General features: G+C 34.8%; 1 protein-coding gene across 5 annotated transcripts in view; it reads right to left on the bottom strand.

Annotated features, from left to right (window-relative positions):
* The window catches only part of CENPE (centromere protein E), a 71,837-nt gene that overhangs the window by 28,219 nt on the left and 27,306 nt on the right, over nucleotides 1-16,312 (bottom strand). For 4 of the 5 annotated variants that reach the window (XM_049885594.1, XM_049885595.1, XM_049885597.1 and 1 more), the window contains 14 exons: nucleotides 15,971-16,243; nucleotides 15,656-15,814; nucleotides 12,926-13,129; nucleotides 10,723-10,881; nucleotides 8,698-8,988; nucleotides 7,520-7,678; nucleotides 6,287-6,574; nucleotides 4,683-4,973; nucleotides 4,370-4,528; nucleotides 3,933-4,220; nucleotides 3,674-3,832; nucleotides 2,840-2,998; nucleotides 2,377-2,658; nucleotides 277-567 (listed from right to left, as the gene is read on the bottom strand). In XM_049885594.1, coding sequence (XP_049741551.1) covers nucleotides 277-567; nucleotides 2,377-2,658; nucleotides 2,840-2,998; nucleotides 3,674-3,832; nucleotides 3,933-4,220; nucleotides 4,370-4,528; nucleotides 4,683-4,973; nucleotides 6,287-6,574; nucleotides 7,520-7,678; nucleotides 8,698-8,988; nucleotides 10,723-10,881; nucleotides 12,926-13,129; nucleotides 15,656-15,814; nucleotides 15,971-16,243 — 3,162 coding nt within the window. The remainder of the gene's footprint in view (nucleotides 1-276; nucleotides 568-2,376; nucleotides 2,659-2,839; nucleotides 2,999-3,673; nucleotides 3,833-3,932; nucleotides 4,221-4,369; nucleotides 4,529-4,682; nucleotides 4,974-6,286; nucleotides 6,575-7,519; nucleotides 7,679-8,697; nucleotides 8,989-10,722; nucleotides 10,882-12,925; nucleotides 13,130-15,655; nucleotides 15,815-15,970; nucleotides 16,244-16,312) is intronic. The other variant, XM_049885599.1, reaches the window with a different exon arrangement.

Genomic DNA, 16,312 nt, shown 5'->3' with positions numbered 1-16,312 from the left:
CCCCACTCTTATGCTTGACATTCAGTTATACAGATGAACCCAACTTAGTGTCTAATTGGTAGAGTCCTAGCTTTTGGTCACCACAAATAATGCTGCAGTGAGCACTGGTGTAATTTTACTTGTTGTAGGATAAATTAATAGTAGCAATTGCATATGTTGATATATTTAATAAAGATATTGTCAAACTCTCTCCTTAAAAGGTTGTAACATTTACATTCTCATTAACAGTACTAAAAATAACATGTGTACTGGACAGGAAAAAGGGGCACAACCCACTCTAGCTATGGCTTCCCGTAGGTTTTCCTTGAGTTGGTCTCTCTCCAGTTTGAGAGTTTCTTCTACTTTCTTTAGGTTATCTCTTTCTTTCATTATATATTTCTTTTCTTCAAGGTTTTCATGAAGTTTCTGGGCCAAATTTAAATTCTCCATTTCTATTTTATCCAGAGTTAAACTTTGGGCTTTTAATTGTTTCTTCAATCGTTCTATTTCACACATTTTTTTCTGTGTCTCACTGACATCTTCTTTTAACTTAAGAAGTTGGTGCTCGTTCGCCTTAAGTTCTTGGATCTTAAGATAAACGTAAAACAACATGTTAGGATACAGAAGGTTTTTAAGGAAAGGATAAAAAATAGTTTCTAAATGATTAAGACAGGAGTCTTCCTATGTCAATCTTATTAATATCCTACAAAATTTCACAAATAATTTATTTTTTTTGTAGTATACACAAAGTGCACTAACCTTAAGTATACAGCTCAATTCTTCTTGACACACGTAATACATCTATGTAACTACAACCCAAATTAACATATAGGACATTTCTAGCACTCCATATGGCCCCATGTGCCCCTTCCTAATCTAACCTCTGCCAAGAGAAATCACTTTCTGACCTTTATCAGCCTGGATCAGCTTTGCCTGCTTTTGAGCTTTATCTAAATGGGATCACATAATATACAGTTTCTCGTGTCTGGCTTTCACCCAAAATAATATCTGTGAAATTCACCCATGTTCTTGTATATTCCAGTAATTTGTTCTTTTTAATGAATCACCATGTAGTATTAGTTTGTAGAAATATATCACAATGTATTTATCCATTCTTCTGCTGATAGGCACTTGGGCTGTGTTTAGTATTTTGCTGTTATGAATAAAGTTATTATAAACATTTCTGTACATGTCTTTTTGTGGAAGTATGTACTCTTTTCTCTCAGATACATTAGTGGAATTGCTGAGCTATAAGGTAGGTAGACACTTAGTTTTAGTAAAAAACTGCTAAGTAGTTTTCCAAGATGACGGAACCATTTTACATTCCCAAAGAATTTTAAGTACAAATAAATCAAATATCCACTCAGCCTCTGAATTTTCTAAAGCTATTTGCATATTTGATATTTCATCTGCCTTCTCAGAAAAAACCCCTTTCAGTTTATTAATATATTTCTGGTTCTCTTTCAGATACATGTGAGCAATTTTTAGTTCCTCTTGTTTTTCTAGATCCTTTATTACAGAAATTTTAAGAACAGTGGCATATATAGAACTATTATCCATCTATTGTTACCTTAATGTTAATTAGTAGTATTTTTAATGGAAGTGACACTCTCTTTGTAAAAATAATAAAACTTTTATTTCTTACTCTATACCTTTGTTGCTGCTGGCAAGTTCTAGGGTTGAAAGGAAGCCCGGTCCTCTTCTCTCCTCCTCACAACTTAATCCTATTATTTCAGAACTAAACACATTCTATCTATATTTCAGAACTAAACACATTGTATACATACTATTCTACAGCTTGCTTTGTCCTCTCAGAATTATCGTGGGCTTCCACATTAGGACATCCAAATCTACATTTTTTTTTCTTTAACATGCTGCATAGTACTTGACATATGGCACGTATTTACTCAGTCTTCTTGGGACGGACATTTAGGCTGTTCCCAATTTTTTATTACAAACTGCTACAATAAACGATCTTGTGGGGTGTATTTTTTTCTATACCTTAACAATTAAGTCAGTATATATGTAGCATAAAATACATGAAGAAAATGCTAGTTACAAATTTGGGGAGCCCTGGTGGCACTGTGGTTAAGTGCTCAGCTGCTAACCAAAAGGTCGGCAGTTCAAATTCACCAGTGGCTCCTTGGAAACCCTGTGGGACAGTTCTACTCTGTGCTATAGGGTTGCTATGAGTTGGAACCAACTCGATGGCACCTAACAACTGTAACAACTACAGTTACAGAATTTACATTTTTCAAGAACAATACCAAATTATTCCCCTAAAAGATTATAGTCAGTTCATACTCTCACCAACAGTATCACTCATTTTCAAAGAAGTGTTCATTCTTGTAAGAAAAACACATTTACTAGCTAGGAAGAGGGGTAAGTGTTACTCACTTTAGCTTCTGTTTCTTGGAGGTTTTCCCTGAGCTGGTCCCGCTCCATTTTGAGGGTTCCCTCTACTCTTCTTAGGTCATCTCTTTCCCTAGTTACAGATCTCATTTCTTCAAGGGTTTCATGGAGTCTCTGAGACAACCTTAATTTCTCCATTTCTATACTTTCCAGAATTGAATTCTGGGTCTCTGACTGCTTCTTTAGTTGCTCTATTTGGTACATACTTTCCTTGCGGTCATTTTTTGCCTTAAGAAGTTGATGTTCTTTCTCCTGAAATTCTTGAATCTTGAAATAATAATACAGTAAGTTAAGATACAGATATAGATAAAAACCTAAAAGATAATTTCTAAATTGGGCAGGCAAATCTCCATTTATCTTCAATATTAGGTTAATTCATACCCAGTTTCATTACAAAAAAGACATGATTGAAGCTCTTCTCAGATGACAACTCTAAAAGAAAAAATACCTGTGCTTTTAAGGCATCATTTGAGCTCTTTAAATCCATTTGCATATTTGATATTTCAACTGTCTTCTCTGAAACAATCCCTCTGAGTTTATCAATAGTTTCTTGGTGCTCCTTCAGATGCATGTGAGCAATTTTTAGTTCCTCCTGTCTTTCCAAATCCTTTGTATTAGAGAAATTTTAAGAAAATTGACAAATCAAACCTATCAACCATTTCCTTTAGTTTCTTAATGTTAACCAAGTTATGTAAAGATCACAAAAATAATACATTCAAAATAATATAACTCTAATAGTATAGAAAGATACAGGGTTAGAAGTAAAAATTTCAGGCCTCCCTCCCAGACCTTCCACTCTCTACCCTCTAAATCACTTTTAGATGTAAACACATTCTATAGCTCTACCTCATTTTCTAAAAAATCTGTGGTATAATATTCTGTAGTCTGAATTTGCAACACTTATTTAACCAATCCCGTACTAATGGACAGTTAGAATTTTCTCTATTTTTTTTTGTTTGTTTTATTTTGTTATTGTACCTTGTTGCAATGACTATCCTTCAACAAATATCTTTGCACAGTTGTGTAAATGTATATAGGATAAATAGCCACAATGGGACTTTAGGGTCAATGAATTAGCTTATTGAAAAATGTGGAAGATATTACTGAATACCCCCACTCCAATCTTCTCTAAGTTTGCATCAGTTTACACTCCCATCACCCTACTACCCATTTGCAATCATCTCTACATTTTAGTCTAATGTATGTACTCTTTTCTTCCATAAAGGATATGAGGAACACAATAATCACATGTCATTTTCCCAGTTAACAAAACAGGACCTACCTTCGCCTGTAATTCAGCATTTGAATTTTCTAAATCTCTCTGCATATTTTTTACTTGATCTGTCTTCTCTGATATATTCCTTGTTAGTGTATTAATAGTTTCTTGGTGCTCATTCAGATGAATGTAGGCAGTTTTCAGTTTTTCTTTTGTTTCCAGCTCCTTTATGATTAGAGGAAATTAATAAAACTTAATGATAATGAACATTGTCACCTTCACACTATTTTTATTTATCCAAAAACATAAGAAGAGGTAAACTTACTGTAGCTACAATTTCACTAATGTTTTCTTTGAGTTGGTCTTTCTCCATTTGAAGGGCCTCCTGTACCCTTTTCAGTTCATCTCTTTCCTTAAGTAGAATTTTTATTTCTTCTTGACTTTCGTGAAGTCTTTCAGCTAACACAAGCTTCTCAGTTTCTACACTTTGTAGTGCCGAATCTTTGCCTTTGAGGTGCTCCATGATTTGCTCTAGTTCAGTCACCTTTCCCTGATTCTCACTGAATTCTTTTACACTAAGAAGTTGTGCCTCTTTCTCATGAAGCTCTTGGATCTTAAAATAATGATAAAATAAGAAATTAATAGCCAGAAATATATACATATATAAAATTTATTTTTTTTTTTAAGGAAAAAAGACCAAGGTGCTTTCCAGTTAGTGATCTCACCAGGTTTCCTCCCACTGTTCCTTCATCCTCAATTTACCTTTTTCTGTAATTCACCATTGGCTGTTTCTAATTCCTTTTGACAACTTGATATTTCAGTTTCCCTCTCTGAAACATCCACTCTCAGCTTATCAATAGTTTCCTTCTGTTCTTTCAGGTGAAAATGAGCAACTTTAAGTTCCTCTTCTATTTCTAGGTGCTTTATTATTAGAGAAAATTGAAAGAAATTTTATAGAAACATTATAACCATTATGATATAATTAACTTTTTTTTTTTTGAAGGTTTAGTTCTTATAAAAATAATCTGCTTACAGGTTATAAAAAAAAATACACAGGGAAAAAAATGAAACCTACTTTAGTGGTAAGTTCTTCTACATTTTTTTCGAGTTGGTCACTTTCAGACTGAAGAACTTCTTGGAGCCTCTTTAGGTCATCTCTCTCTTTAGCTATAGACTTCATTTCATCTTGACTTTCTTGGAGTCTCTCAGATAACTTGAGCTTTTCCATTTCTACTCTTAGTAACGCGGAATTCTTGGCTTTGAATCGCTCCTTCAGTTGCTCCATCTCACTCATCATTTTCTTAGTTTCATTGTCTTTTTCATTCATACTGAAGGATTGTTCTTGCTGGTCTTGAGCCTCTTGGATCTTAAGAGAATCATAAAACAATATGGTTGGTAACCTGGAGATACTTTCATCTTATGGGAAAAGACATCAGTATGCTTCTACAACAATTAAGGCAGGATTCAATGGATCATTTACACAGCCGTCTTTCCGCCTTCTAACTTGTGCACTATTTAGGCATTAAACACTTATTTATTGAGGGCTCACTGTGTTGTAAGCATAAAATGGTACATAAGATATCTTACCAAATCTTAGTAGATGTGCTGGGTTCTCCCAGGCATTAATGGCAAATCAAACCTATGCGAGTAGTTAGGAAGGGCCTCCTGGGGGAGAGGAAGCTTCAGTTGAGATCTGAAAGATGAGTGAGCATAAGCTACAAATAAAAGGGTATGGAAGTACTCTAGGTAGGGAAACCAGAACATCTGAAATCCATGAGATGAAGAGCCAAGACTAATGTCGTTGGAGCATTATGAATAGGAGGGAAAAGAGTTGCAATAAGCTTAGAGACCTGCACAGGCCAAAGGATCTAGGGCCTCATAGGCCATGTGAAGCATTCTGGTCTTCATTCCAAAAGTTAAAAAATGCTATTAAAGAGTTTTAAGAAGGACATTGGCATTATTGGATATGCGTTATAAAGAGACCACTCTCACTCAGATGGGGAATGGATTGTAGAAATATAAGAATGAACGTGGGGAGACCCATTAGGAGGTTAGTGCAGAAAGCCAGGGAAAGAAATGATGGTGGCTTGAATTAGGGTGGTGGCAATGTGTGCAGAATAGTAGGAGGACGAATTTACGTAGATACACACATATCCATACACACACATTAAAATCAACAAGGTCTGGTGACTGGATTATGCAGTCAGTGAGGAGGAAGGGATTTTAGTAGGAATGCTTTCAAGATTTCTGGCTGAAGCAATGAGGAAGATGGCAGCCCCTTATGGGATGCTGGAGGAGTAGGTTTAAAGGAAAGAAAACAGAGAACCCATTTTTGGCTTTACCCTTTCCTATATATTTAGCATTACCTTTTCTAAATCATTTTGAATATTTGAGAAAATGGCTGACTTATCTGAAATATTGTTCTCTAAGTTTCAATACTAAAAAACAGTAGAATCGACTCGACAGCACTGGGGGTGGGTTAAGTTTCAATAGTTTCTTAGTATTCATGCAGTTGAATATGAACAATTTTTAGTTATGCTTCTAAGTACTTCATGGTTAAGAGACATTGGAAAAAAAAAAAAACTGATAGTAACATTATAACCAGAGCACAAACGTCTCTTTTTCCAAAGACCTGATTCTTAGAAAACATTTACCAAGGGGGAAAAGGACGACACTTACTTTAGCCAAAGTTACTCTTATGTCCTCTTTTAGCTGGTCACACTCAACTTGAAGTGCTTCTTTTATCGTTTTAAGATCGTCTCTCTCCTTAGTTATAGATTTTATTTCTTTGTTACTTTCTTGAAGTAACGCAATCAGCCTGAGCCTTTCCATTTCTGTGGTTGCAAGTGTTGAATCCTTGTCTTTGAACTGTCCTTCAAATTGCTCCAGTTCATCTGTTGTTTCCTGAGTCTCACTGATGTCTTTCACATTAGGAAGTGGCTCCTGTTCCATGTGAAGTGCTGAGATCTTGGGACATTTATAAAATGCCAAAGTTAGCATCTGAAGATTATTTCCATAATTTTTTAAAAGGAAAAGATCAGGATACTTTGCACAGCATGGAAGTGATTCTAAACCCTCAGGGCCCACCTCAGGTCACTGATTCCTATCTATTCTTTTTCCCTTGATTTCCTGTAAAGCTGTTCAATACTTTTCTGCTAATCATATTTTGTCATAACTTTCTCTCCAGCTTACGTCCAAGAGTGAAACATTCTCTAACCAGCATCCCCAGCCCACCAATCCTTACACTTTACCAACAAAACTGTTAATTCAGTCAGCTACATACATGCTTATTCATTTCTACATGGAGTTTCCGAACGCTACAGGAGAAAAATCATATTTGGGAAGATTACATCCCAATAAATACTTGGTGCTCATTCTCAGATGAGCCCCAATGCTGATTCTCAGTTTTTCTACTTATACAGACTGATTCTCCTTTTCCATGATCATCAGTGGTATCGTGTAATTTTGCTCATCATATCCTACATTTATTATACTGCTAATATTAGGGAGTTTGTTACATGCCTACATTGGGGGGAAAGGATATCTTATTAATATTCATAGTCTCCATATCTGCCGCATAGTAGGCTTTTAACATAGATTGATCTGGTTATCACAATGTTTCATTTTCTCCACAGCGTACCACAATCTGAAATTATTTCGTTCACTTGTTTGCTTATTTATCAGCTACCTCCTTCCATTTACAAAACAAACTCTATGAACATAGAGACATAGAGATTTAGTCCATCTTATTCTCACTGCACTTCTATCACCTAGGACTGTGCCTGGCACAGTAGACATTCAGCAAATACATGTCCAATAAATGAATGAACCATAACTGCTTGTCTGTCCAACAGAGGGGAAAGGAAGCAAAGAAGGAAGGACAAAGGAAGGAAGGAATAAAAAACAATATACCTTTCCTTGTAATTTAGCATTGGGTTTTTCTAAGTCCTTCTGAATATTTATTATTTGAGCTGTCTTTTCAGAAATGTTTCTTCTTAGGTCATCAATAGTTTCTTGGTATTCTTTTAGATTCGTGTGAACAATTTTTAGTTCTTCTTTTGTTTCCAGGCCCTTTATTGGCAATGGAAATTTAAAGTTTATAACAACATCATTCCAACACTGCCTCCTCCTTTCCAATTGGCTCTGTTTCTTTAAATAAATTATTTTTGCTGTTGTTAAGAATATACACAGCAAAACATACACCAATTCAACAGCTTCTTCATATACAATTTAGTGGAACTGATTACATTCTTTCCGTTGTGCAACCATTCTCACCCTCCTTTTCTGAGTTGTTCCTCCCCCATTAACATAAACTCACTGGCCCCTAAGTTTCCTATCTAATCTTTCAAGTTGCTGTTGTCAATTCGATCCCATATAGATAAATCTTAAAAGAGCACAGTGTTCAAGGCAGATAGTCTTTATTAGTTAAACTAAACTATTGATTGGTTTTCAGAAGACTTCAGGGGATATTTTTGGTTTAAGGTTTAAAGATTATCTCAGGGCAATAGTTTTGAGGGTTCATCCTGCTTTCACAGCTTCAGAAAGTATGGATTCCATGAGAATTTGATATCTGTTCTGCATTTTCTCCTTTTTCATCAGGATTCTTCCACAGAATCTTTGATCAGAATGTTCAGTAATGGTAGCCAGGTACCATCTAGTTTCTCTGGTCTCATGGCAAAGGAGGTAGTTGTCATGGAGGCAATTAGTCACACATTCCATTTCCTCCTCCTATTCCTAACTCTCCTTCTTCCTTTGTTGCTCCACGTGAACAGGGCAATTGTTGTGCCTTGGATGGCTGCTCGCAAGCTTTTAACACCCCAGACCACTATATAACGAACTAGGAGGTAGAAGAGAAGCATTAAACACACTAAACCTCCAAACCAATGAATCAAATCCCATGAGGTGCCTGGTTGTACCTAAGCAGCCCCAGTAGCTGCTCTTTTTTTTGATCGTTTTGTAAACGTATCACACAACTTTTGCCAATTCAACTTTTTATAGGTATACTGCTTATTGACAGCAATTACATTAATAGGCTGCCAATTGGCTCAGTTTTTAAAGAAACATTTAAAGATGAAGGAAAAGGAACTTACTGTAGCTTCAATTTCTCTTATGTATCCTCTAAGTTGAGCTCTCTCTATTTCAAATGACTCCTGTAATTTCTTTAGATCATTTCTTTCTTTGGTGATAGATTTCATTTCTTCATTATTTTCACGGAGTTTCTGAATCAACTCAAGTTTCTCCATTTCTATACGTTCCAATGTTAATCCTTTGCTCTTTAGTTCATTCTTTAAATTCTCCATTTCATTTATCTTTGTCTGCATCTCACGCATCTCTTCTTTTACACTAAGAAGTTGTTGCTGTTTTTCTTGAAGTTGCTGGTTCTTAAGATAAACAGTTTTTATAATTATCATTTTGCCTGTATTGACTCAAAATTCTTACATAAAACGGAAACAATCACTATGACAGCCTTGCCTACATCCCCAGTGAAAACAGACAAAAGTAAACTAATGTTGCAAACATAGTATACTAGGTATTACGTAATTTTTAAGGAGGTAAAGTGAAAATGAGAAAAAGTAAAAGAGAAAATAACTAATTAAATATGCAAATATAGCTGCCAAATAACTGTAATTTCTCAATAAAAACTTTTTGAATAATTTATTTTCACTTCCAACAAGGTCCTTAAGGGCTACCCCAAACAAACCCTGAGGGACTAACTTTCACAGGCTATGGACTGCACTTCTTTAGGAGGTGTACGAACTAGACATAAAGTTTTAGTAAACTCAATTAGATGACAGTCAAATGGATGAGAATTAAAAGGAAACAAATATTAGGAAAAAATACTCCACAGAAGAACAAACAATGGAAACCACAATATATTATCTCTAATGAATATGTTATCACCCTTGGATTACATAAGAATTTCAGTGGGTGCATTTTAGAATTACTTGGGCAGTACAATTGTTACAACAGTCTTAGTTCTTATATAAACATTATAAGAGCATCTTACATCTATGAAAGAAATGATTCAGAAACTGCAAACATCTAAGAGATGGAAAGAACCTGGAACTATGAGAAAAAGGCCTAAGTCATGAATAGTTGTCATAGAGACTAAACACTTAACTCCACAGGACAGGGAAAGCTACCCATACTCCCTTAACCTATTTGTTTGACAAGGCAGCAAAATGAAAAGTTAACATGCTATTGGTGGGATATTATAGAGGACACACTTCAAAAATCCTAGTTTACTGTAATTATAATAGCATAGCATAAGAATAGATATCCACACCCCAAAAAACCTAACCCAGTGCCGTCAAGTTGATTCCGACTCATAGCAACCCTGTAGGACAGAGTAGAACTGCTCCATAGAGTTTCCAAGGAGCACCTGGCGGATTCGAACTGCTGACCTTTTGGTTAGCAGCCACAGCACTTAACCACTACGCCACCAGGGTTTCCAGATATCCACACAGATGACTTTAAATCATCACGAAAAGGATCTTTACTCACACTATGCCCCAATGAAGCATGTTAAGATACATCTTAGAAACATTCCTATTAAAAATAGTTAAAATCAGGAAATTTATCTTCTTCAAGTCTATCAATTGTTTATGTTTATGTTATTGTTTAGTTGCCTGATGATACCAGATGAAGCATTATTATATAAAACAGTCTCCAAATAGCAGTCTATTCCAAATATTTTAATTTATCAAAGAAAAAGGAAGTATTAGTGATACATCTTACAATTTAGAGAATGACTTACACATCTGCATAAGGGCAGGGTGTTTGTTTTTTGACTAATGGATCTCAAGCGCTCAAACCAGTGCCTTGCTTATGGTAGTGTCCAATAAACAGTCAATGCATGAATATATGACTAAAGATGGAGATTAATTTAGATGACACGAGGCCTCCTCTTACCTAAAGACTCTAGAATAATCTTTTTCTCATGAGGGATGTTAGTTAAGATCTCGTAAGAGTTCAAAGTGTCCAAAATATCGGCATTAAGATGTATTCATTTGGGAGGTACATGCTATTTTTGGGATTCAGGTCTATGGGGAATCAAAATTACCAAGAAAAGTTTAATCATTAAAATGGCCAGGAAAAGAACTTCAAAAATTTACCTTTTCCTTTAGATTTTCTTCAACTTCTGCCAGTCTCTCACAGGTCCTTGAAAGCTCTTCTTCTTTCTTAATGATATGGCTCTTTTCTTGTGCCATTATCTCCTGTTGCTTCTTAAGTTCATTTCCAAGAATTCTTAATTCTTCCTGGTTTTCAATAGTCTAGAATTAAAAAACAAATAAGTTGAGATTAAAATAAATAATACTAGCTTACATTTATAAAGTCAGGTAAAAATCAGCATTTTCCTCAGACTGCAAAAGGTGAAACCATGCAAACTACACAGGAAAAGACAAATTGAAAAGAAAGTGAGTAGTTAATTTAATCATATATGTGTTTTAATTCTGTTTCTTTATTGCTCAACTTACGTCCTATCATGAGAATTAGAACTGGATTTGGCAACTCTGATATGATAAGAGCTTAGCTCATATCTGTTGCTAGGCCAAAAGAGGCTGTTTTTAAGCTTTCACTGACTAATAATGAGGCTACAGATAGCAGGCTTTTCATGTACTGGTGTAGCTTTGGTTTTGGGCACTGACCACCAGCAAGGACAAAATGACAGCCACTCTTTGTTAGTATGACTGGGATTAATCCCAGTTATTGTGTTTACGCAGTGACATTTTCAATTATCAAGACCACAAAAACATAATAAGCCAGAGATTAAGAAGAGTATATGATCTTTGTTTGTATGCTCATTTACATACAGATCTTTCAGTGAAACAGACAATCCCAAAACATAATACCAATGGTCAGGTTCTACTGTGGCCACAGTGAATTTCTCAAAAACATCAATTTTAATCTGTACACATTATATTGGACCTAAGCATAGAAACAAAAACTAAAGTAGGCTTGAAAATACTGGCAAACACTAAGAACAATTTAAAAATATGAAAAAAAAAAAGCTACAACAGCATTAAAAAAAAGCTACAACATCATTAAAAAAAAGAAACATTTAGGGACAAATTTAATAAAATATGTACAAAACTAAAAATAAAAAAACCCCATTACTGTCGAGTCAATTCTGACTCATAGCTACCCTATAGGACAGAGTAGAACTGCCTCATAGGGTTTCCAAGGAGTGCCTGGTGGATTCGAACTGCCAACCTTTTGGTTAGCAGCACTAGCACTTAACCACTATGCCACCAGGGTTTTCTGTACAAAACTAGTACACTGAAAATCTACAACACATCACTGAAAGAACAGATAATTTATAGAAGATATACATACAATGGCCAATAATCACATAAAAAAAGATCAACATCATTAGACACCAGGGGAATGCAAATTTAAACAATATTGTGGTAATATCCACCAGAATGGCTAAAATTAAAAATACCACATTATGAAGTCTTAGTTAGAATGTAGAGCCACCAGAATTCTCTTACTTTGCTCATGGGAATATAAAAATGCTACAACTACTTTGGAAATTAGTCTAGCAAATTCTCGTCAACTTAAACACACATCTCCCAATGACCCAGCAATTCAGTTTAGGTATCTACCCAAGAGAAAAAAAAAAAAAGGGTATGTACGTAAACAGACTCATATAAAAATGTTTACAGCAGCTTCATTCAAAATAGCCAAATACTGGAAATAACTCTAATTTCCATCAACAAAAGAAGGGAAAAACAAATTGTGGAATATTCATATGGTAGAATACTGCCCAGCAGTAAACAGGAATGTAGAAAGAAGTCAGGCGCAAGAGGCTACATACTGTATGATTCCACTTGTATGAAGTTCTAAAAGAGGTAAGCCATTTGAGACAAAAAACATCAGGACAGCGATTGGGGTAGAGGAGAAGATAGGGATTGACTGGGAAGGGACATGAGGGAATTTTGGGGTTTTTTTTTTTAATGAAAATGTTCTATATCTTGACTGGGGTGGAGGATATACAAGTAAAGACATTTGTCCAAAGTTATCGTACTGTATATTTACCTACATCAGGTACATTTATTGCATGTAAATTATACCCAAATAACCCATTGCTGTCGAGTTGATTCCTACTCATCATGATCCTACAGGACAGAGGAGAACTTCCCCGTAGGGCTTCCAAAGAGCAGCTGGTGAATTCGAACTGCCAGCCTTTTGGTTAGCAGCCCAATGCTTAACCGCTTGCACCATCAGGGGTCCCATAACCAAATAAAGTTGGTAAAAATGGTAAAACATACAAAGACAAAAACATATTGCCAGTTATACAATGCTAAATCCTACCACTTCAATATTTTCCTTTAGGTCAGTCTTCAATTGTTCCTTTTCTGCTGTAACACTCTCTAACATTTGTTGGAGTTCATTTTTCTCCCGTATCAGGGAAAATATCTTCCTCTCTTGCTCAGATAGCTCGTTATCCCCAATATCTTCAATTAGTATTTGGGTTTTTTTGGTTTCCAAATCCTGTGTTTTGTATATGTCGATCATCTACAATGTAAATATATTAAAGAAGAATTAAAAAAATATTAATGATAATGATTTTAATAATAAAAAATAAAAATAGCCAATACTTATACTGCTTATTATGTACCAGGCACTATTCTCATATATTTAATCTTTGCTATGATTTTATAAGGTAGGTACTACTATTATCACCATTTGAGATAGATGAAAAAAATGAACCCCAGAGGGGTTAAGTCACTTCGCCAAGGTCACTCAGAGAGAAGTATAGCCAGATTTTGAACCCAAAGCTGTCTGGCTCCAGAGTTTGCGCTCTTGTGCTTGTTCACTGATATGAATTACCTGGACAGCTATAGATAATAACTGTCTTAATGTATGCTAGGTTAACCTGACTTTAGGTTTACTTACCACAAACCAAATACACAAGAAGTAAAAAGATATTTGACTTTTCTTTCCACATATTTTCCATAAATATTTTCCAGGTTTTATGTTAAAAATACTTTGCTTCTTACTACTGGAAAAGGAGGAAGCAACCTTGACTCTACTACTTTACTCCTGTCCTTCAAAAGCTGGCAATTATTCCCCATTCCCCACCCTCAGCAAATCTTTATTTTCAGAGACAGTCTCATTCATAAAAGGCTGGAATTTTTTTACATGTAGAGGGCAAAATAATCTTGACAGAAACCTATCTTTTATGACAATAGCATAATTCATCATTTCTTAATGTACGTTTCACATACTGCTTAAGAAAAGCACATTAGCATAAATTCATTTATCTATAAATGTCTTACCCACAAGTTACCTAATATAAGGACTTATTGGTAAAGGGAGACAAAGACTGATACTATACTTGTTGGCATGAAATTAAGGCATCACTATATAACCTTACACTAGCCCAGTAAACACATTCAGCTCCATGTTGGCCATATATATTTTAAAAAGTTTTTATAATAATCTATGATCACATAAAGGAGCCCTGGTAGCTCAACAGGTAAGCTTTTGGTTGCTAACAGAAAGGTTGGCGGTTTGAACCCACCCAGGTGCTCTACTGGAGAGAGACCTAATGATCTGCTTCCATAAAGATTACAGCCAAGAAAACCCTATGGAGCACTTCTCCTCTGTCACGTGGGGTCACTATGAGTCAGAAGTGATTCAGTGGCACATACCAACGATATGATCACATTAGTAAATGCTTTGGAAAATAACAAACCAAAAACCAAACCCAGTGCCATCGAGTCGATTCCGACTCATAGCGACCCTATATAGAAGGAAAAAAAATCATCCAGTGTCAGCAACCTCATACTACTACTATTAGAATTTCCTTTCAGAGCTTTTCCCATTAAATTGGCAAAAAATTTAACATAGATAGTACAATTTATTTACACAATTCTTTTAGCTAGTCTTGTCCACTTAGATTATGTACATTTTCCCCATGCTGTTATGTAATCTTCAAATCCTAATTTTTAGTAGCTGCCCAATTCTCTAGAATGGATATGAATAAACCATACTTTATTTAGTAACCACTTATTATTGACAATTTGTATGAACATCTGACAATGGTGAGCACAGGGCTAACAATATGAGAAATTAAGGTGAAGAACAACCTTCTGGGACAAGTCTATCAGAAATTATACTTCCGAATCTTGCACATTCACTCCTAAGAACAGCAGTGTACACAAAGACAATGCAGATTGAGACAATATCCTTTCTACTGATACCCAACGTCCACTTCAAATCTGAACTAAACCTAGGAAGTATTTCAGCTACCATGGTTACAAGTAAAAACTAATAGATCTATTTATGAAATAAAGGAAAAAAAAAACTGTCCTTTACATGAGCATAAGCTCACTAATCACAAAGTTTTAGAACCTCTGTTGACAATGTACTTTAAAGGTATTTCAGAAAAGTAGAAAGTTATAATAAATGAATCCATGGTAAAAATTACACATAATCTTCCCCCCCTTAAAAAAAATCATCATTAGCATCCTAGCCTTTCTGTACATAACTAAATAACCATTTAAGGAGTTATTCTCCTAAGGTCTCGGAAAGAAACGAACCATACTACTTAGAACAAGTTATTAAGGTAATATTTAATCATCTAATACTAAAATGATAGATCAAGCCCTAAAAAGAGACATAAATACAATATATGCTTTGATTTTATAGTGAACCTTAAACAAGTATACCATTTAAAAGCTGACATAAAACATATATTTTAGCCATAATTAATAATAAATAGTCAATCTTTCCTACCATCTCAAAATTCAGTGGGGCTTTATGTTTATATAGTTTGAAATATATCAGGCCTCAGAAAGTATCAGCTCTTCAAAGTTTGAACTAATACTTTTTTGCTTTTCCTTTTAGAATTGATTACAGTGATAAACAGTTGTTTCAAAGAAATCAGAGCTAAGGTTGTAAAATTACCGCTAGTTATTAACATTGTGATATTTAAAGATCGAGACTACCATTATGTACTTAAGAGTCTGAGGTTAAAAAAAAGGTAAACAATTATATATTAGTACATCAAAACTTAAAAAAAAAAATACCCTTTACCTTTTTCTGAATTTCATCCAAAGTTTCTCCGGTGTTTTCCTCTATATGCAAACTCCTGGAAGCTCCTTCAGAAATTTTCATTTTTAGCGTGTTAATTGTTTCTTGGTGTTGTTTCAAAGACTCGAGAGCATTTCGTAATTGTTCTTGTGTGTCTATGTTCTTTATCAAAGAAATATAAAAATAATTTCATTAGAATGTGGAACAAGGAAAACAATTTTATAGTTACTACTTGATCATAAATAATTAACGATGACTCTTGTAATTTTTTAAAGAGGCTCCAAGTTTTCAAAGTTTAGTCAATCCAAATTTTCTTACCATGTTTACAGTGTCCTGAATATCACTTTTGAGTTGATCTCTCTCAATTTGTAGGCTCTCTTGGAGTTGTTTCAGGCCATCTTTTTCTTGGGTTATGGTTCTTACTTCTTCTAAGGTTTGGTGAAGTTTCTCAGTAATCAATGTTTTCTCCTTTTCTACAGTTTGCATCCTAGAATCTATATCTTCTAATTCTTCCTTCAGCTGTTCCATTTCATTTAACATTTCTTGACCCTCAGTTGTTTTCTGCTGAAGTTCTTGGATTTTGTGAGAAAGCTTTAAAATAAAAAAAAGGAAATGTAACACAGTAAAAGCAGAGCATTCTATAACATATATATGAAGGTC

This window comes from Elephas maximus, chromosome 5, assembly GCF_024166365.1.
Source record: "Elephas maximus indicus isolate mEleMax1 chromosome 5, mEleMax1 primary haplotype, whole genome shotgun sequence".
In the NCBI taxonomy this organism is placed as follows: Eukaryota; Metazoa; Chordata; class Mammalia; order Proboscidea; family Elephantidae; genus Elephas; species Elephas maximus.
The sequence above is the reverse complement of the archived record's forward strand: the minus strand, read 5'-3'. Positions and strand labels throughout refer to the sequence as shown.